We start from the raw sequence: 22,015 nt of genomic DNA on the forward strand, positions 1-22,015 counted from the left end.
TCACAGAAACCCCAATAGGGATTTATGTGAAAGACTGACATTTCAGAGCTGGGTGCCTCACCTTTTCAATGCACTCGTCAAAAAACGCCAAGCCAGTGTCTTTGTCACTGACGAAGGTGCACTCCTCGATGAACCGAATGAAAATTTGTGTTTTAGTCAGCTGGGAGTAGAACTTCTGGTTGGCTCGATCTCGGCTTTTAAGGAAACCTTCAAAAGAACCAGTCATAGCTGTCAGTAACCTGCACTATACCAACTGATTTGGTTACCACTTACAGTATCTACCATGTGTAGGTAAAAAGGACTGGACATCCGTCAGAGAAGAACTATGGCACACACAAGGAAGTCAAAAGAGCTCAATGCTTACTCACATCTTACGAAAAGTGACTTTAATTTTTATTACCTACTCTGTTATAACCAACTTCTCTTCTTATAGAGATTCTTCTCCCATTTATACATTTTAAACAAATTGTCTAGTCTAGCATTTGGCAGGAGCACAATAATAAATCTCCAGTCACATTAGGACAAAAGAAATACATTATTAATCAAATCATGCCAGAATGGGATATATATTAAGCTCCAAGCTTAACAGGTGGAACATTGATATAATTCTCACCATCTTAGTAGCTCATACAGAGCAACATTAAAAACAAAGATCTCAGATTTTCAGCACTTTCCTTTTTACAAAGACATTTTAATACAGCTGTCTTACCTTTCAGGAGAATACAAAAACATCTATTTGCGGTATGCAACAAAAACAGTATTAACAGTAACAGAATAATACTTAAGAATATCAAAAGATGCATACTTTTCATAAATTACTTGAAAAAAATAAAACGGATCACGATACTACAGTGTTACTGACATTTTATGTATACATACTGTATGTATATTTTGTATATTCTGAACAGAAGACAGCAAATGACATGAGACAGACACTGAGTATCCTTTGTGAAAGTAGGGTTAGCAATAGTTATAATGAATAACATCTTTCCATGTTTTCATGTTCCCAAAATTTTGAGCACCAATATTAATAACATGGCTAAAGGAATGAAAGCAAATGCTGATTATTCAGCAGACATGAGAGTCAATGTTTTTCATTTTCTTTTCATTGTAGTGGCAAGGAAGTGAATAAAGTGCCTCATGCAGGACAAACACATACAAAATCGCCTGTTTGGAGCTCCAGACATCCTGTGTTGCAAGCTTACACTGTAGCGGCTCGATTATTATTCTTGGATGAGAATACATTGCAAACAAACAAAGATACAATTCCTGGATAAATGTTGTCATCCTATGTTGGAGTGGATCTTGACAACTGTTAAATGCGGTGGTCTCTTTCAAAGGCTGGACAGACCCGATAATGGCAAGGAAGGATTTTTGTGCTGTGGGGGTTTTCCTGAGGCCAATACAAATATAAGAAAAACCTGTGGCACACCCTATCTTGTGGTCAATCAGACCATAAGAGAAGATTTTAGTCAGATTTTTTAGTCCAAATAATAAACCCTTAATGAATTATACCTCTAAACCCCTAATATGAATTTGGCAATCGACACTGGAGAGGTAGCAGGGGGGTGACACTGTTTGAAAGAAGTGAGACAAAATGGGTGTTTTTGTGTAAAAGGTTATAGCTGAGAATCTTGTCCCAGCTGCTTCAAACACAGCACTATCCAAAACACATCTAGTGATCAAGAATTTTTAACCTTCAAATACATTACTGAAAATGGCTTTCAAAATACTGTTTCTTGCATATATTGCTAGAAGCTGCTTCAGGCTTAACTATTTTCAAGTCAAGTACAATTAATGCTTCTTAAAAGCTCTGCCAGTACAGTCACCTAAGCTGTTGTTCAGCTTTTTTTTTTGCATCACTCACTGGCAGAAAGCAGCAGTCAATATTTGCCGGGTGTCAGTACCTTGCAGATCATACAGAGAGTCAGCAGCAGTGGCCTTCTCGGACGGCGCTTGGATGATGGGCTTCAGATACGTCCGGTAACCCTTAAGGATGGAGGCCATGAATCGCAGGAAGGCCTCCTGAATCTCCATCTCCAGTCCTGTCATCTTCTTGTGCCAGGTGAAGTCCGCCTCAATGGGAGTCATCTCCACCGCCGAGCTCTCCTGCCCAGTCCTGTGGACTGCCCACCAAGATCCCTATTAGTGTACACACACCCTAACTTGTTTCCAAGCTTCATGCTTTGCTGAAAACATTTTGGAAACTTGTTTTTAATGGAGTGACTTGATGACTCCTGGTTGTCCATTAATTTCTGAGTCAGTATTCAGGGTTTAAAGCACATTTCCCTTCTTAAGGAAATTAAATGGATTAAATTAATGTCCTGATAACTGATGGTTTGACTCCCGTTTTTGTGTCACAATATTACAAAAATAGATATTTCCAATAAACTGGTAATATGGAGAATTCAGAATGAGAGGTAAAGGCATAGTCTATACCAGAGCACAGTGGCACATCAGGCAAGAGCTCATCCAGGTTAAGTAACTAAATCACTAAGTTACTTAAAGGTGCCCAGGCTGGGCCTTAACCACCTGGCTAGTAAGATGGTTCCAGACACCCACTACTCTTTCAGTCAAGAACTGTTTTTGTGTCCTAATCTCTGTCCTAAATTCATTTCTCTTAAGTTTCCAATTGTAACCTTGTCTCATTGTTTCACTATTGGGTGTGAACCAGCCCCCTGGGTTGATCCTATCTTCACTCCTTAGGAGTCTGCACACTCGGATCGAATCTCCTCTCAACCTCCTCTGGCCTAGACTGAAGAGATCTACCTTCCTCAGCCTGTCTGGGTATGACGGTTTCATACCTTGTCTGTAATAGACTGAAAGCATGTGATTCTGCCCTCAATGGGATGCTAATCCATCTCAGGGATAACCAACCTAGCAATGGTTATACAGTTATAGAGTGGACTGGAGAACTGAGGCAAAGTAACCTTGTTCAATAGCATAATAGCTGTGTGTATAGTGGGGACATGAGGACTAGAGGCTCACTTACTACTGTAATCGTCCACAGAATGAGATCAGGCCTACATAAATAGTCATCATCATTTGTTATTTTGATGTTTATTTCAACAAGAACACTCTAAAAATGAATTCATTACAACAAGGCTGCTGGAGTCAATGTACAGATTTAGTCCTGGACAGACATGGGTGTAAACACCACAAGTCTCTGAGGTGACAATAGGTCCTCCAGGCTCATGAGGACACCCACAGAACTCAAGGAAAGTCAGTAAGTGGTACCTAACGCCAGCTGATGATGTAGGCTGCTTAGGGAGCTCAGAAGGCTTTTGCTGGGCTTCTTTGGAAGATGTTTCCAGTTATAATGTTTCTTGTCATCAGATCTACCACAGAAAGGAAGAGAGAGAGAGCGCAGCAAAGCTAAACAATTGTTCTGCAGTTCAGTGAACGGAGGTGTCATATTTGCAGAGCACACTTGATAAATAATTCATTCAAATGCCAGTCGAATCCAAGGTAATGTAGTAAACTACTGTCTGTGATCCAACAGGGAAGCAATCTGACTGCTGGGGCTGCCTGAAAAGAGCACAGGGCAGGACAAGGGGCTTTCTCAAAATTATTTATGACTTAAGACGGAATTTAGGTAAGACTTATCTACACGGCACATCTTGTATCAGAGGTTTCCTTAAGGAGTTTGTCTATTGATGATTCAAAATGAGGAATGAGAGAATTATATATACCAAACGTCTTTATTACAGCCTGTTCGCCTTATGTAATGATGAATGTTGGTTTATAGTGATATCCTTTACTTTCTGGTTAGAAAGATAACTAAAAAGAGAACTAAATTAATCAAACTTTGATTCAATGAAATTAAGGCAAGGCAGCAAGTAACTGCATAAGAAATGTGTATATTACAGGACAATTAAAAATACATACTTAAACTTTAAACTGGAAGTTGAGTTGAGAATGTGATCTTACAAGGCGAGATATCAACCAAATTTAATTTGTTTAATAAATCCATCCACCCATTTTCTAAACTGCCTTATCCAGTACGGGGTCTGGGAGTCATGGATCTGGACTCTAAGCCACCAGCAATCAACACAAGGCAGGACACACCTTGATGGGATGCCAGTCCATCGCAGGACAGACACACAGACACAAACTCACACATTTACACAAGGGCCAGCCTCCCCAGAAGCCAATTAACCTACCAGTATGTCCCTGGACTGTGGCAGCACCCAGATGAAAAACACCCTTTAATTTAAACACCCTTGTTTAAATTAAAAGCTTTCTTGGCAAATATAGTTCTTTCTTTGTCATTATAACATGCATGTTTTCTGAACCGGCCAAGCATATATTCAGAATGACGAACTGATTAGTTAGAACAGAGGCAGTCTGGTGGGGCAGCTCTGCATGATATCGTTCTCAGGTTTACCAATAAATTGCCAGATAGAGGCCTCATTTGTGATCATATGTACCAATCACACTCTGTGGTCATATGGCCACTAAACATAAAGCAACCACTTAAAACTATAACAATTAAACATCATTTTTCCATATGCAACTCTATGGCCTATTGTTCCTTGAGATTGGACGTTTTCTAAACAAATATTCCTTTGGGAATATTACTGCTGTATACAACACCTGCAGGGGAATTACAAAAGCCTTATCAGTACGTAAGTGTTGGAGGCTCACAGGTAGATGGTATTGGTGTCCAGATCTACACAGACGACATCAGGAGGCGGATCGTACAGGTCGAAGTATCGGGAATCTACTCCTATGATGAAGGGGCAGGGGGCACTAAGGACTCCTGCCAGAGAGAGTGGGCAGAGAGGGATGTAGGGGCACTGCCACTGGAAAGGGAAAATCATCTGGAAAAAAAAAAAACAGAATGGAGGACATAGTTCAATACCAAACCAACAGATTTCCTGGCTCAACAGCAGGAAAAAAAGAGGTTTTGGAGCTGAATTTTTAATAATCAGAAAATTAGCATTTTCTATGTTCAATCCGATCTTCGCAATAAAGAAATCTCTTACATCAAGTTACAGCAAGGGAAAATACTCTCTTTCCTGACATTGACGCTACAGATTACTGATAGCAAGAGAAGTAACTGGTGAATTATGCTAAAAACAAGAAAGGTTACAACAAATGACAGGAGGCCATACGGCCCATCTAGCCCATAGATGGGGCCGAGGATCTTCTTGAAAGAAGCCGGGGGCCCGGCTGCAGTCTATCCAGCCAGTGTCTCGAGGACCGGCCAGCCGTGCGGCTGTCTTCTGGCCGCAGCGGCACCGTGCTTTTAACACAGCAGGCAGAACTCACAGCCACCACCGCTTCGGCCACCCCCGTCAGCACCGCCGGCCTCAGCGAGTGCAGCAGGATCTTGCTCTCCAGCAGGACGAACAGCAGCAGGGTGGCGCAGTTCTCGGGGCCGAGGTTCATCAGCAAAGTGCTGAAGTCCGCGCCGCTGGAGGGGAAGAAGGAAAAGAGCTCAGCGCCTGCGGTTCACTCGCTCTCCCCCACCCCCACCCCCACACCTCCACACATGCAGGCGGACACCTGTGTGCTTGGAGAAAACCTGAAAGAGGATGAAGGGGGCAATGAAGACTAAGGTGGGACAGGGTTGCTTTACTGTTTTTTTTTCTTTCTGAAGGCCTCAGCCAAGATGGTTTCAAAGCTTTCAAAAGAACACAAAACCCATGTCATATACAAGCAGGATTCCTACCAACATAATAGGTTACAAACTCCAGGAACGTACATGACACATTCTGCATAGCTTATAGTGTTTGGTCATCAGGGATTCAGCCCAGGGGCACACAGCTTAAACTCTAATTATCTCTAGCCTGGTAATGTTCGCACTCCTCTATAGCCAGGAGAAGTGACTGACACTGTCCAGAACTCAATGGTGAACTAATGGATGTCATCCCACTATAAACAGAGAGAGACGAGCCATGTAAGAGGGCTACACCCCTGGGTAGTTTCATTGTTATTGTTGTCCATTAACTACAGCGAATGTAGGACTTTTTAAAATAAACAGCAATAAACAGCTTTTAAGATGGTATGAAATTTGGTATAAACATATATTGTTACACTGAAGTGAGCAATTTGTAAAAGAAACATTTTTCTTTCAAACAATTTCCAAAGCGGTTTTGAAAAATGTTGCCCCCTTTTCTGTGAATAATTTTTTAAAAGTAGTAAGGACGTCTTGGGGAACAGTCTGGAAGGACGTTTTGAGCTTCAGAAAAATGTTGAGATTGAAAAGGTCTTAATATGTTTCATATTAAGAAACTGGAAAATTAAATTCTTGGTTCCCCACTAAATGTCCTACACCTTCCAAAGAGTGCTGCTTTCAAAAGCAAGGCATTTCCTCTGGAAAGTTTAACAATTTCTTTCCTCCTGTAGTTTTCAAGACTGCTCTTAAACCATACTGTTAAAAAAACCTTCTAGATGATTCCTTGTACATACTTCGTTCCCTAAAGTCACATGAAAAAAACGTTTAGCATTTGTTTTCTATTTCGTATATTTAGGTCATTAAAATGTCAAAAAGCAAAGTGGTTCAGAAATATGATATTAATTGCAGAAGATCTTGTTTTTATTGTATCACTGCTTCCTCATTTGGAAGAGGGATTATGTAACACTTATTATGCAAAGTAATGAATGGTCTTTTTACTATGCACTGCCCTTATCTGAGAATTTTAAGCCAATGTGATTTGCTTCCTTTTAAAAGAAACAACCATAAATAATCTTTGCACAAGTGTGTAGTTATTAGAAGAATTGATTTAAACTAAATTCACTGGAATTTTTTATTGCAATTATTTCCTTTGCAATATGGCCTGCCTATCTGACATTTATGAGGTTTTACATGATCTGTAGCCCTTCTGATTAGAAGGGCATCTCATCAGGTATCTAGTTAGAACTGCAGGTAACTACTTAATGTGGGTCTGTTCTGTCTCTGGGTCTCCATATTTGCATTTCCATTGCAGCCAAGACATTTATTTTAATTAGACATTAGGTACAGGACACTGAAAAACCCGTAGGAAAAGCAGTTAATATTGAGAAGAGGCACACAATATTGTTGTTGTGTTTTCAAGAGTAAAAACATTATTCTGTATATATTGTATGTACAATATACAGTCTGCAGACCTTCTCCATTGACTTTATTTCAGAAATCTGAAATGTATTCAAAAAGGTAATGTGTAAATTATTCCTCTGGCTAAACACAGTGACTGATAGAAACACAACTAGAACTTTGAATTGTATCACAAGGAAAAACACTGTTAAAATGTACATTTCGAATTATTTTTCAAAACATACCTTAGTGGTAAAGGTGTGCAAACAGGCTGTGAAAGCATCAAGGTATCGTGTGCTGAGAGCTGTAATGCAAATACAATATTGACCATGTAACAGAATGTTATTTAGAATGTGCTCTGTAGGAGGCCTCTAGCACGTACATCTGGTGACATGCATGTAAATTCATATTTTATTCTAGCACAGAGCAGATTAGGATGCATGATGCTAATACTATGATGCTAATACTGTTATGCAAAATCAGTCAAAAGTGCACATGTTTTTCTGTCAGCTGAAATTTCCATGATCAACTGTTTCTTTCCATTAAGTTCATCAGGTTTTTCAATATGTTATAAAGAGTAATTAAAATGTTTGTCAAATATAGTGTTATCCATTGACAAATTAAAACAAAAGACCTGCAACACAGAAAAATTAGTTGAGGACCCATTAATACAGTCATGTTACTATAATGTGCACCCTTAAAGAAACCAAAACAAAACTGATACTGGCTGTCAGATCTGAAAAAGTGGCTCTATAGATGTAGAATGTCTTTAAAATATTAATCTGACTGAACAAGTCTTCATGACAATTGTGCTATCATTATAATCAAGATAAATACTGACAGCTTTTCTTTCTTTTATGCCAACATTCATCACAAACACTTTGAAATGCATAAACGGACTTGCCCTTATTGTATAAATGATTAACTGACTTCACACAGTGAAACACTGACAACTCTTTTAAGATATGTCTGTTGTCAGGTGTATATTTTCTTTTGCAGACATTTATAACTTTAGACTATACTTGGTCCTGTTCCTGTTGTAGAGGGAATGTAACCTGAGGACTTGATGACAGAAAAAGTAGAACATGTAAAATCCCAGTGTGCTGCTAATGTAGACAGGCACTCCATACAGTGAATTCAGCTCATGTAAAATGTGTGTCCTGAGACCATAAAGCCACAAAGTGCTTTTGTTACAGGGCAACGTACCAAATATATGCAAGTCATTCACAGCTTGATTTGTAAAAAATAAAACATTTGGCAATGTGCCTTCCCCTTGCATTGACTCTTTAGAAATGGACAAAATACTTTGAGAACACAACTTTACAAGACTTTAGAACTTCCTTCCTGTCCTTTTCTTACTAGCTGCATGTGCTGGTAAGGTGTTCTCTGTATGATTCTCTGTTGATTCTTGGTTTCTTTTGGGCCACGTTATTTACTATTCCACCCAAAATAGCTCATGACAAGACTACTCACAAACGGATAGTTGGGACTTTTCAACCTAAACTGCCTGGATCACAGCTAGTGACAATACACCCCGATCTCTGACCGCTGTCATTTGACTAATATAACACCACTCAATAAAGTAGTCGGAGACCACTATGACAATAAATCAAAGGTTATGAGTTAAAAGGTTATGTCGGCTTTTAAAAAATATATCCAGAAACATAAAAGGAATTTACCTGAACTAGGATTCTAGGTCTCTGAGGTGAAGGGAATGGCACACTGTGCATAAAGTGGGAGATGTGCCTGTGAAAAATAGAATAAGAATTGACAAAAGTACAACATAAAGATGTGAGGTGTTTATTTACAAGAAATATGGCATGTCATTATCATCTTCATAGTGATCACTCTTATTATTATTATTATGTGTGCATGTTCTGTGTGCTCGTTTCTATATTTGTAATGGACTGCACAAATACCATAATTCTAAACTAAAATGGTCTACAAAGTTTTTTGATTAATAGGAAATAATGATTTAAAGGTATTTCTGTGAGGCCACTACTATTCTGAGAGATTTAGCAAATGTCAGAAAATGCATTGGTGACGTAAGAACAGTTATTAGCAATAATGGTAGAGGAGTGGGAGTGCTCTCTCTGCACAGCACAGGGCTGCTATCATTGCCCTCTCCACAAATAAAAGCAAATCTCCTTTCTAGTGTTACATTTCAGCACTGTGCAGACAAACCTATAGTTCTGTATGATGTGTGTAGATAATTTCTTTATCATCAAGAATGCAAGTTAACGAGAAAACAAACTGACCAAGACTGAAACTGTGAAAGGAGACAAAATTCCGTTAAATAAGAATAAAAGCCCCACTTGATATGGGGTAACCAATAAATGTGTTGTTAAAACACTTCACAATTTTTCAGAATCTCTCCTGTAGCAATACTGAAGGAAAGGCATTTTCTCAGAAATGTCTCTTTTTCCAGAAGATTCTGAGAGACTTACTTCTCGAGAGGCAGAGGGTGAGGCCCGGAGACGGAGAGCTTGTAGAGGAACATGAGGAACTTGCGGAAGGACTCGAAGAAGGGCCAGTGGGAGAGCAGGCAGATGCACTTATTGGTGTTGACCAGCTTGTTGGGGATCATCTTCTTCTCCACGGTGCTGAGGAGGCCCAGTTGCATCTTTTGCTTGTCCGTCAGCAGCTCCACGGGATAAGGCTCATAAAACTGGATAGCTGCACCGTACACCTGCCCAGAGTAGACAAAAAGAGCAAGGGAGGCCATTATACCTGGTTGATTGCAGGCATGTAAGGGGACAAGAGCCAGGCAACAAGCCTTCAGAAGTTTTATACAATTTTGGCTCTATCTAAGCTAAAAATCTGAAAAAATATTAGATGCAGGGAAATCATGAATAAATTAATCATACTGATTTATTAATTACTGTAATTTGTCGAATACAATGGTATATTGCAAGTGAAATTAGAATGTTAAATACTGAAATTATAAAACACCATAGAATCATTTTGCATAACCAGCAGTATTTTACTGTAAGTAATGTAACTAAGATGTAAATGATCTTATTGAATTTGATCTAAATCTCTTTGAATTTCCCTTGCACCTTCTACAGCATTTGCGAATTATCAACTTATCATCAGCAAGCTTCGCTATTGTACTTACAAGAACCTTGATCATTGACACAAATTAATATGAGGAAAAGTCCTAATACAGGGGCTAGACCACCTGTGTTTGCACTTTTTTCACAGTATACCCCCTTAAAACCCTAAGGTTATACAGTTAGTTTCAACTGATGTCTTCCTTCTAATATCACCTCTTTCCCTGCTTCCCATTTTGCATTTTTCTGTAATTTTTCAATGTACAGTACATCAACACCTGACATACGTATGTAGTTTAAATGTGGCATTGCAGTAAAACGTAGTGCAGCTTGCTTCACTTAGGTGTGCTTATTTCACCAACAGATTGAATGTCTACATGCATGTTACACAGAATCAGAGATTCAGAATAACACAGCATAAACTGATGCTTGGATATACCAATTGTAAGGGGATGCAGTGAACCTCACTGCTCCACTTTCAGAGGGATTGTGGGAACAATTGGATACATTGTGAATTCCAGCATAGGGATAGGACATGAAGCCCTGGGATTCTGTATGAAGCAGAGGTACCCCAGAGGTGCATTAAAAACACAATGAGCTATATTATATCGCAAATGAAGCAGTGTTCAAACATCTACAATAAAGGTAAGTCCCAATGAGAGGGAATGTTTTGACAATATTCTTCTTCCTTAAAATGTTTTGTTTACATCCTGTTGCTTGCTGTTGTAACATTTAAGGAGCTTGTGGGATACCTAGAAAAGCTTACCTTTTCCCCAGAAGATACTGTTAACACGAAAGTGGAGAAAACGGGCAGCGGGTAGCGGGTATTGGGTGCCCAGCACTCCACGGTGGCTCCCATGGGAAGGCAAAACAAAGGCACTGACTCCGACAGCGGAAATGACTCATAGTCGTCCTGTGGGTACCTGAAGATCAGTCCTGTGGCACAGCAGATAAAGTGTGTCAGACAGGTGCTCACTGGCCTTCTCACTCATTCTCGCTCGTTCCAGTGGAACACATAAGGTAGCATCAGCTCAGTTTCCAATGGGGACTCATGCACATTAAAACCATCCTGCATCCTCACTTGGCACAAGAGAAGCACAAGAGCAGTGAAGTCAGTGAAAAGGAGACCTTCTTTTACATCAGCAGATGTACACTGAAGAAAACTTAGTTCAAGAATCTTGGATTATTGCAGAATTACACGCAGTGCTACCAAAACATGACTGGAGTTAATACTAAGGTATCCTGAAAAACACAAACAGGTCTAGATGAATTATACATCAAATATTGTACAGAGATCATCAACACCTAGAGGTTCCTGGCACCGAATCTTCATTCAGGAGGCAAGGGAAACAAGTTCATTCCAAAACAGCCCATACCTGCATTGTGGGATTAATGTATAGCACATGGACAGGATATATACATTTTCTATGTAGCATATTTGAGTTTTGAGGATCAAGGATTGTAATCCTTTGTCCAAGTATTCAAGCCAGCTATTATACTACGTCTTAGACCTGAAGTCCCTGTAATTTGCTAACTGCTGGAACTAACCTGACTAATCAGAAAATATTTTAAATATTCAAAAACAAAGAAGTGGACTGGAAATGCTCTGTTATATTGGATACAAATCAAGTATGCCCTCCATAAGACAAAGAAAACCCACATCTGAAGATTGACAACTGCGTAACTAATCTTAGTATTCACAACTGTTTTTCCCAAACATGTTTTCAGTGGACCTACATGGCTTCACCCTACACCTACTATAAGCGCAAATCTAAGCCTTAGATCTGCCAGACAATGTTAAAAAAATAAAAAGGAAGTCCCACCTTCGTAGATGAATAAACAGAGCTATTGTGTGTGAAGTAAAACACTGCAAGATAAGACCTGCAAGTATATTCTGAACTTACACATAGCAGCACTTCAGCCACACTGTCCAGCCCAGCCATGCACAGAAGTAAAGGCACTGTACATGGGACCACAGTTTCACTTCGTGTTAAATCTGGCTCACAAGAAAGAACACCTTATGGGAAACCTTCATAATGTTCCAGAATTATTTTTTTGCTTTGTAGCTCAAGTGTAGATGCATACTGACATGCAGACTAACGACTCATCACACAACTTAGCAGCCAAAAATGGTTTGGGATTGGACAACAGACCTGGGGTAAGAGGCACACTTCTTGGGATTTTGTTTAAAGCACACAAGCATAAATTCCAGAGACTATGAGGCCAATCAGTCAGTTCTAACCCAGACAAAAAGTAAAAGACCTGATTGTGCTACACTACCATCAATATTATATATAATATTATATATAATATTCATATAGCTAGACTTCTCTAACCACTCTACTCTTGAAATCACTATGGGTCCCTTTCTTACCGAACACAACTACTCCTTCAGGTCATACAGTATATGTTATATCCAGATATCTTTACCCTTAATAGATTAATAGTAACAAAGGGATATGTCAGTCATTGGTTTAAAAAACATCCTAAAATAAAAAGTGTATTTTTTTATTTTATTGTTTGTTATTTCCAACAACTGAAGCATACAGAACTTTACATAGCCTCTCCTCAACTTGATTAACTTGCTCTCAGTACGTGCTAAGCAAACATAGTTGCGAATAACGTTATCAGACAATCCTACAGTAATCTCATCATTATTTTAATCTCTGATAACACACATTAAAGAAGGAAGTCCTGAAACTCAGAAGGTGGATGCTGGTAAAAAACTACAAAATAGTATCTAGAGATCAATATGATCATAAAGAACTTGTCTGGAGCATAAAACAGAAAGGGGAAAAACAACAGTGTGGTGGTTTGCATTGCTGCCTCGCAGCACTGGGGCCCTGGGTTCAATTCCTGGGCTACTATCTGCATGGAGTTTGTGTTCTCGTGGGTCTCCTTCAGGTGCTCTCGTTTTCTCCCACATTCCAAAGACATACGGTAGGTTAACTGGCTTCTGGGAAAACTGGCCCTGGTGTGAGTGTGTGTGTCTGAGAAGGACTGGCGTCCCCTCCACAGTGCACCCTGTCTTGCTCCTAATGCTTGCTGGGATAGGCTTCAGCTCGCCCATGACCCTGAATTGGATGAAATGGCTTCAAAATATATGGATGGATAAAACGGAAAACACAGCAGTCCCCTCAGGACTGATTTATGAACCACAGCTCTATAATTATTTGCATTAATCACTCACATTGCCGTCTCGTACCGATATGAGGTCTTAATTTCATCACACAAGAACAAGCTTGAGTCATGACAGCTGAGATGCAGAGCAATGCCTTTTGGATTCAGATTCACCACAGGAAACTTACCTGCTTTGTAAGCTATTGAATTGGATGCAGAGACTGATTTCTTGTAACACACGTAGACATTGGAGCCCCACTGAAAAAAAAAAAAAACAAATGAAAAAAAAAGTTATTTGATAATAATAATGAATAATTTTTCACTTATATAGTGCTTTCCTGGACACTCCACTCAAAGTGCTTTACAGGTAATGGGGACTCCCCTCTACCGATACCAATGTGCAGCCCCACCTGGATGATGCGATGGCAGCCATTGTGCGCCCGTACGCTCCACACACACTAACTATCAGTGGGGAGGAGAACAGAGGGAAGAAGCCAATTTATAGATGAGGATTATTAGGAGGCCATGATCGGTAAGGGACAGGGGGAAATTTGACCAGGACACCAGGGTAACACCCCTTCTCTTTTCGAGAAATGCCCTGGGATTTTTAATGACCACAGAGAGTCAGGACGTTGTTTTTATGTCTCATGGCACCTTTTTTACAGTATAACTTCCCTGTCACTGTACTGTTAGGACCCACCTAGACCGCAGGGTGAGCGCCCCCTACTGGCCCCACTAACACCTCTTCCAGCAGCAACCTTAGTTTTTCCCTGTTGGTCTCCCATCCAGGTACTGACCAGGCTCGCACCTGCTGAGCTTCAGTGGGCTGCCAGTTGCGAGTTGCAGGGTGAAATGTACAAGTCTATTGGAAAAAAAGAACACATGCTGCCGAGATCCCAGGGGTCTTACCATGCCACCGTTGAGGTTCTTGTCGACCTTACAGAAGGTGTGCGGCGCGGTCTCCCCCTTGCTGGTGATGATCACGCAGATGTCCGTGACGGCCAGCGAGTTCTGGGGCTGCACCAGCGGGGCGCGGCGGTAGGTGACGAAGATGCGCTGGGAGGTGGCCGAGCTGTTGTTGACGTTGGCGCAGCGGCCGTAGGGCGTGGCCTGGATGACCTCGCAGCCCTGGATCAGCCTCTCCTTGCCCTCATACAGCACCCTGAGGCAACACACAGGGGCTGTTACCTCCAGCACAGTCACACTTACCCCACAAACCAGCCGGAAACAACCACCTTGAAGGCAGTGCTGGAAACCCCGAAAAAAAAGGCTTTATCCTTCTGCAGTCCTAATTTCCAGTATTTTAGTACAAAAGTAACTTGTGAAGAAAGAAATGTTTTCCTCCTTTTAAACACAACCGGATAAAGTCAGAAGTCTACTTCTGGAAACAAGTCATGTCTGCTTCTTTAACAAGAGTTTTAAAAAAATCTGTAAAAAAGCAATAAGTTTAAAGAAAATAGTGAACTTTTAATATACAGTATAGCAGAGAAAAAACAATTTCAAAGGAGGCTTTTTGTATTTGCAGACATCTAGTAATCTCCTCTGTGTCTGTGAAATCAATAGCCTTCAGACTGTTGACATTTACAGAAAAACACAATAAGACTGGTTAAATAATGAATAGGAAATATATGCAGAGCAAAGCTTATCTGAAAGGGAACAGTTTAGTAATCCATTGCATGAATAGACTGACTGGAGTTATTATCAGATTTTACTGGGCATAAATACAGGTAGCAGCAGGGGCAGATTAAGAGTTTTCCGCTTTCACACAAACACCCATGAGCCTATGGCTACATTAAACTGGAGGTCTAAGTGCTGCCACCAGAGCAGCTACTGGCCACTGAACAGCCCTTTGCTGAAAGCCAGGATGTGCTGTAAGCCATCAGCACTCCATTCTTACTCTGGAACAGCTTCTGCGGGACGGAGATCTGAAAATTAAAAAGGATGAAAAAGCACACACACTAAGATCAAGGGAGAAGGAAAAAAGCCCAGTGGAAAAAGCTTCCGTGATGACTCACATTTCTAAACACCTACGTGCTGTGAAGTTCACAGCCTGGTTTTGTTGTTCATTGAATTGGTTCTGTCCAGCTATGATTCCATGGAAATGATCAGGTCTGCCTCTTATCCTTGTTTTTGTATTGGAAATAGCAAAGTCTGTTTAAAAGAACTTGAACAGAACTGCAATTTCCCCTATGACTATAAATCGACAGAGGAAGTATTTTTATTTTAAAAAGCAGCTCTTCTGTCAAATTTGTGCTGTCGTGCCTGCCCTTCACTTTGTTGAACTTTTTTTTTCCTTTTTGCTTTTCTGCAACCCCTTCCAAATTATAAGCTTTGGAAAATGTGGAGAAAAAAATATATATCTTCAGAAGGGTGTGAACAATATCTAAGAAAAATCTCTTTCATATGTATCAAAGGAAAACTAAGGAGCAAAAAATAATAATACAAGGCAGCAATTGAAGACTGTAGTAGTTCAAGTAAGTAGCTGCGTCAGCATGTTTAGCCTAAAAAGGAACAAGTAATAGGTTTATTCCATGCTGAAAAAAAAGAAGAAAGAAAAAACAACGTTTCAGGTGTGAAGAAGGCTCCACGGCCGAACCTGAAGAAGGCTCCACGGCCGAAACGTTGTGTTTTCTTTCTTCTTTTTTTCAGCATGGAATAAATCTATTTCTTGATCAACTGAAGACTGTTCCTCCTTTCGCATTAAGAAAGGCTTTTAGCACTGGGATTTGCTAACTGTATATTGAATGCAGGTGGCTGGACATGTAATAATAATATAATAATAATAATAATAAACTTTATTTTATATAGCGCCTTTAAAGGTGGCTTCTCAAAGCGCTTTACAGGATGACAATAACAATAAATAAGAAGACTACAACAATAAATAAGACAATTTCACAAGACAGGACACAATTATAATTACAACAATACAACAATAACAATAGAGGAGACCGTGGAAGATGGTATTAAGAAGAGCAGAGGGGTGAAGAATGGAACCAGTTAAGTAAAGGCTTTTCTGAAGAAGAAGGTTTTGAGTCTGGATTTGAAGGAGTTTAGAGAAGGTGACTCTCTAATATCCTTGGGCAAAGAGTTCCAGAGCTTGGGGGCATAGCAGGAGAAGGCCCTGTCGCCCATACAATGTAGACGGGCTTGGGGGACAGTAAGGAGGGCAGAATTTGAAGAGCAGAGGTTGCGAGGTGGGGAGTAGGGCGATAAAAGTTCAGACGGGTATTGAGGTGCCAAGCCATGTAAAGCCTTGTAGGTGAGCATGAGGATTTTAAAGACCGGAAGCCAGTGCAAGGACTCCAGGACAGGAGTAATGTGAACACTTGCACTAGAACTGGTCAGGATTCTGGCTGCCGAATTTTGGACATACTGCAGCTTGTTCAGAGTAGATTTAGATACCCCAGGGAGCAGAGCATTGCAGTAGTCAATTCGAGAGAATACAAATATGTTGATCAGCTTTTCAGCCACAGTTAATGATAGCATAGGGCGTAGTCTTGCGATATTTCTAAGGTGAAAAAAAGATGTTTTGACAGTATGCTGTACATGTGGGTCGAATGTTAAGCCAGAATCGAATATAACCCCAAGGTTTTTCAATTTTGATTGAAGCTCAAGTACAGAGCCATCTACAGACAGGGTTACAGGACTGGCTTTACGAAGTTGATGGGGGGTACCAATAAGCATGACTTCAGTCTTGTCACAGTTAAGATGAAGGAAGTTTTGAGTCATCCAAATTTTTATGTCAGAGATGCAATTAGATAGAATAGAGACAGCCACATCAGTGTCGGGTTTGGTATGGATGTATATTTGAGTATCGTCAGCGTAAAAATGAAAGCTGAGGCCATGTGATCTTAAAAGCTGACCAAGTGGGAACATGTAAATGCTGAAGAGCAAGGGGCCCAGTATTGAGCCCTGGGGGACACCAGACTTGACAAGACCAATTTCAGACCTGTACCCATTGAGAGAGACAAAGTGACAGCGATCAGTGAGGTAAGACTTAAACCATTTGAGGGCAGTTTCAGAGACTCCAAACACAGTCTCGAGACGAGAAAGCAAGATGTTATGGTCAACAGTGTCAAAGGCAGCACTGAGATCAAGAAGGATGAGTATGGAAAGAGAACCAGAATCAGAAGCTATTAGGAGATCGTTGGTGACTTTGACTAGGGCGGTTTCTGTGCTGTGAAGTTGACGTCACATGTAAGAGGCTCCTAGTAAAGGTCAAAAGGTCAGTACTCTGAAACAAGCAAATAAAACAAACGACGACAAAAGAGGCCATTTCTCTGTTCTGTGGTCCAAACTGTCAGAAGAGAGCAAACTTCCTCCACCTTCTCAAATACTGCCATGGAGTTTCCAGGGACAGGACCGTGAGCGAGCAGTTCACAAACAACAGTAACCACGGCTGCAGACAGCGCGCACCAGCTCTGCTTGAGCTCGGTTTTTCGCTGCTTTCACTTTCGGAAAGTATGACACTCTGACCACCACAGTGACCCATCGAAAGACTACAGAAAGGCTGCTCCAGCAGGAACAGATGTAATTACTAATTACCGTCTTCAGGAATAAAAAGACCCTTCCTTAGGGCCACCGTGGTCCCTTTTGGAAGCACTTTACTGGGGAGGCCGTTAAGCTCCCATTCTGAACACACAGGAGTCGATTACTGATGTGTTCACAAGCCCCAGCGCACTCCACTGCTGCACTGAGAAAAACAGGGCTGTGTCAATTACCCACAAAACAAACATCTTCGCTTTAAATAAGAACTAAACAGGATTTAATCAGAGTCAGACACGTTCTGGAAAATGGAGACATAAACCCGACACACCTGAAAAGGCACCACAGCTGAAAGGTGGTTTTGTCTATTTTTTTTCCCTTTTCAGTGACGAATTAACCCGTGCTTGTTTCTACATATAACTTTTACACTGGTCAAAAAAAGGCCTCGGATGTTTTAAATTTAAAAGGCTTGAAGCTACATGGTAGCAGTTTAACAAAATCTGCTGCAAAGCCAACCATGTAGCGTATTTCAGAAAAACTGAAAATTGGGTATGCACAAAAGCTAATTTCCCTGTAGCTACCGAAACCAATTTCTTTGTCTTAGAATCAAATAAAAGGAGAACACAAATGCTTATTATCTAGATGAACTGCATAAGCAACAGCACAAACAGGCAATTATTATATTGCCTATGGACCTGCCAGCTCTGAGTTTGCTGGAGATTAAAGCTGTATGCATTTTCCAAATATGCAAGGTTACTGTCATCTGCTGCCAGTTGACCCCAGCTCCAAAACTATATGCTATTATTTCTATTGGTAGCTACATAAATGCAGTTATGTGCTCTTCAAGGTGCCTTATCATAACACCAGATAATGCATAATGGTGGGGCTGCAATCATCACCCACACTTGCATCTTACACAAGATAAAGTACAAGAGCATTTATCAAGGAGGAACCAGAACATAATACTGTGGATCTGTCCATTTGTTGTTGCAGTACGATATGCCTGCACATATAAGATATGTTTTGTTTTTCCTCATCGTGCTTTCAGTTCATGCCGTAGAACAGATGCTATTTTACGTTAAAGGATTGTGCCATTCTCGAATGAAGACTATCATGCACGTCTGTACACTAGTTCCCATTCTATAAAGTCAGGTTTATTCTGAATGGAGAGGTTTGTTCAATAGAGTGCATTTCCTTCAAAATCTCTTCTGTTTTAAATGCAGATTGGCAAAGATATCAGAAAATAAAAAAGTAACTATTAACAGGAATTATTTAAATCTATGAAGCTTATTTTTGTAATATAGGATTATGTGTTGTGATTTAGGATGTGTAAACACATCTATTCAGATAATAATAATAATAATAATAATAATAATAATAATAATAATAATAATAAATTCAAATTTATTAACCTAAAAGAGTTGTTTAGACGGACCTTCATGTACCGTACAGCCAAGCAACAATGCACTCTACTTTAAAAACTAACATCTTACTCTACTCAGCTTAAAAGAATATCAACCTGACTTTTAATAAACCTTAATAGACACAATACTTCAGAAGAAGCAAGTGGAACTTCAGAAGAGTTCAAGAGCCATTAGAACTGCAGCCAGTAACTCGTAACTCCAGAAAGGACATAAGAATTTCAGTACATAAGCAGGTGTGCCTTGAAATGTTTTTGCAGGTCATATTGAGTGTCATAAATTTCCCTATTAGAACTGAACTTAAAAAAGAAATATATGCAAAAATTATAACAAGCCTGACCCTACAATTTGTGTTCTCCTACTAAGACGACAGGCTGAAAAACATTTTCTTCTACTCCACCCATTAAAACATTGAGTGAATGTTAAAGAACATTAACAATCCAGTACTGGTAATGGATTTTTGCAGCCTTTTCCTTGAAATCATCAACAGCAAAATAGGGGGTATTAATGCTAATTCTGACCTACCCAAGGAAACAGCAGTTAAGGAATAAAGAAGTCAGACAGCTCTTTGTCAGCACATACAGCGGTTCTCCTTTAAACAGCATCATGCCAAAACAGATGTTCACTATAGGGCATGAAAAAGTAGTTCTCTTTAACATGTTTTAAGAAAAACAATAAGCTCCACACTCTGGTAAGTGGCTAAACATTTTGCACAAAATGTATGATGTATGGGTCAAAAATGATAAAGCTAACTACCTAACAACCTACTAGTACTCTGTACTACAGAGTTAAGTCAAATACAAGTGTATAAGCACCAACAGTAACCGTATCCTCAGTTGCATAAAGCATTAATATCAGCCAACACTTGCAAAGCTTAAAAGAGTATTTGGACTTCTTTTGGTGGAAGCTCACAAGCCACTGTGATGGCTCTGTGTCAACTGCCTCCATTGAGCTCTGCACTGTAGAGTGAGCATGAGCAGAGGGGTGTGCATGCTGCTGTCTTGTTGGGAACTTGAGCCTACTTATTTGCCCTGAAGGAGAGGGCTGTTCACAGACACACACTGGCAAGAGGCCCAGTAAGTCACAGAGAACACCTTCTGAAAAACAGACAGGAATCCAAGACCACGTCATCACCTTCAGGTCAGGAGAAACAGCAAAGCTATTCCTGAACTCCAGTTGTCCCCTAATGTACCATAATGAAATGACTACTGTTCCATGCCTATGTAAGCAGCAAGACTGCAACTCTAGGCTTTAGCTAGTGGCAACAAACTTCATGGATCCACCTAACTAGAAAATCCTGTGTCTGCATCACAGTCCCCTTCTCTTTGAGCAGAGAGGAACTCAGGTTCACACTGGAACTGGATATTTCATGATGCCAGAAGAGTCAATCAATAATGCATGCACACTGTCCAAGCACGTATTCCTTCCTTAGCAGTAGTCAACATTAAAGGAGGTATTTCACAGTGCAGTGCTGTCTGCTCAGTGTCTCCACCAGTCCATCTTCCCTCATATCCACCAATAAAGATAAGAGAATTAAGCAGCAGCCAGTTTTTATTAGTAAGCATGTGAAACCAGAGTCTTCCTGTCCTTTTCCTGGAAACTACTGTTTATTAGTTTGATGAACCAACCGCAACTTCAAAAGAACACTTATAATCAACAGAACAAACATAAAGGTGGAGCACAAGAAACTTGGGAAAGGTTCTCAAAATGTCAAGACTTGTCAAAAGATATTGTTCTTTAGCCTCAGACACCATAAGCCCACTTCAGACTCTATCCCAAATATCCCCCTGCCTATAACATAAAGCTGGCATGACAAATGGACAATGATTTGACAACTCCGTCCCTAATGATCAGAAGTGTAAACTAATATCCACACCATTTTGTTTCAACAGTGGGTTTCCAAAGACTTGAAATGGTCATTTTTACTTCATTTTCTCTTTGCACTTTGTAAAAGATATGCTGTGGGAAACAGAGAAGCAGAAGGTGATATTCTCCTTCAGAGAGAAAGCTGTGTAAAATAATACTAAGACCTGTTATACAGCCATCTTCAAAAGAGCTTCATATAATACCGAAAGATCTATTGACAGAGCAGCTGTGCCATTTCTTCATGGGAAAAGTAAGAGTCTAATAAGAATTGGCTGCAGTGCATGTTCGAACTTGAGGTTTTAATGCCTAGAGGTTTAAATAAGATTTACAAGCACTAAAATGATTTTTAATGCAGAAGCTGTTTTGGAGAAAAGATGGCCACGCACACAGTCCATCACTAGAGGCTGTGGATCAGTGTGTGGTGTGCAGCCTGTGTTTGTTCGGAGCCCTCACCCGATGTCAATGAGCGGGGGTTTCTCTCGTCCCCTCTTGTAGCACAGGAAGAGCTCGGGGCTCTTGATGCTGCCATGGTTGAGGTTGGCAGGCTGCCCCGTGTAGGTGGTCTCAATGCAGGTGAAGCCCTCGGGCACAGTTTCCCCGGCTGACTTGATGATGACTGCGAGGTCAGTGATGGGTGCCTTGGGCCCACTGGACTTCGTCTCCGAGAGATCTTGTTCCAGAGGGGTGGACTTCTCAGTCAGCCCGGCCACCACGAAGTAGTCAGTCACTCGGTGACCTTTGTCTTCTAGCATGGCTGGACGTGCCTGAAAATAAAAATAAAAAAACACATTATTTGTAACAAAGTACGCTAGCAAGAGTTGCTCTGCCTAAAACACTGCAGAACAAGCAGATTGACTGTCCATGCGAGAGGGAATGGATTGTTACTGAAGCCTCAAACATCCTTCATTTGTCACCTGACGATGTCAAAGCTGGGGAAAGCATCAACCCTCTTAAGGCTATACAGCCTGTAAAATTGTAAAGACTCAACTAACAATCGCTGGATTGTCAAACAACGAGGCTAGAGATATTCAGCTAAGTAACATGATACT

The 22,015-nt window shown here is 40.5% G+C and overlaps 1 protein-coding gene across 2 annotated transcripts in view; it reads right to left on the reverse strand.

The window, feature by feature from the left end:
* The window catches only part of dennd4c (DENN/MADD domain containing 4C), an 81,265-nt gene that overhangs the window by 32,615 nt on the left and 26,635 nt on the right, over positions 1–22,015 (reverse strand). For both annotated transcript variants that reach the window (XM_088631288.1, XM_088631297.1), the window contains exons 2-13: positions 21,420–21,730; positions 14,104–14,356; positions 13,383–13,452; positions 10,841–11,010; positions 9,469–9,710; positions 8,701–8,767; positions 7,267–7,325; positions 5,275–5,419; positions 4,648–4,823; positions 3,238–3,338; positions 1,908–2,126; positions 62–207 (exon numbers count right to left, since the gene is read on the reverse strand). In XM_088631288.1, the coding sequence (XP_088487414.1) occupies positions 62–207; positions 1,908–2,126; positions 3,238–3,338; positions 4,648–4,823; positions 5,275–5,419; positions 7,267–7,325; positions 8,701–8,767; positions 9,469–9,710; positions 10,841–11,010; positions 13,383–13,452; positions 14,104–14,356; positions 21,420–21,718 (1,947 nt within the window). In that variant the 5' untranslated portion in view covers positions 21,719–21,730. The remainder of the gene's footprint in view (positions 1–61; positions 208–1,907; positions 2,127–3,237; positions 3,339–4,647; positions 4,824–5,274; positions 5,420–7,266; positions 7,326–8,700; positions 8,768–9,468; positions 9,711–10,840; positions 11,011–13,382; positions 13,453–14,103; positions 14,357–21,419; positions 21,731–22,015) is intronic.

This window comes from Lepisosteus platostomus, chromosome 1, assembly GCF_059453375.1.
Source record: "Lepisosteus platostomus isolate fLepPlt1 chromosome 1, fLepPlt1.hap1, whole genome shotgun sequence".
In the NCBI taxonomy this organism is placed as follows: domain Eukaryota; kingdom Metazoa; phylum Chordata; class Actinopteri; order Semionotiformes; family Lepisosteidae; genus Lepisosteus; species Lepisosteus platostomus.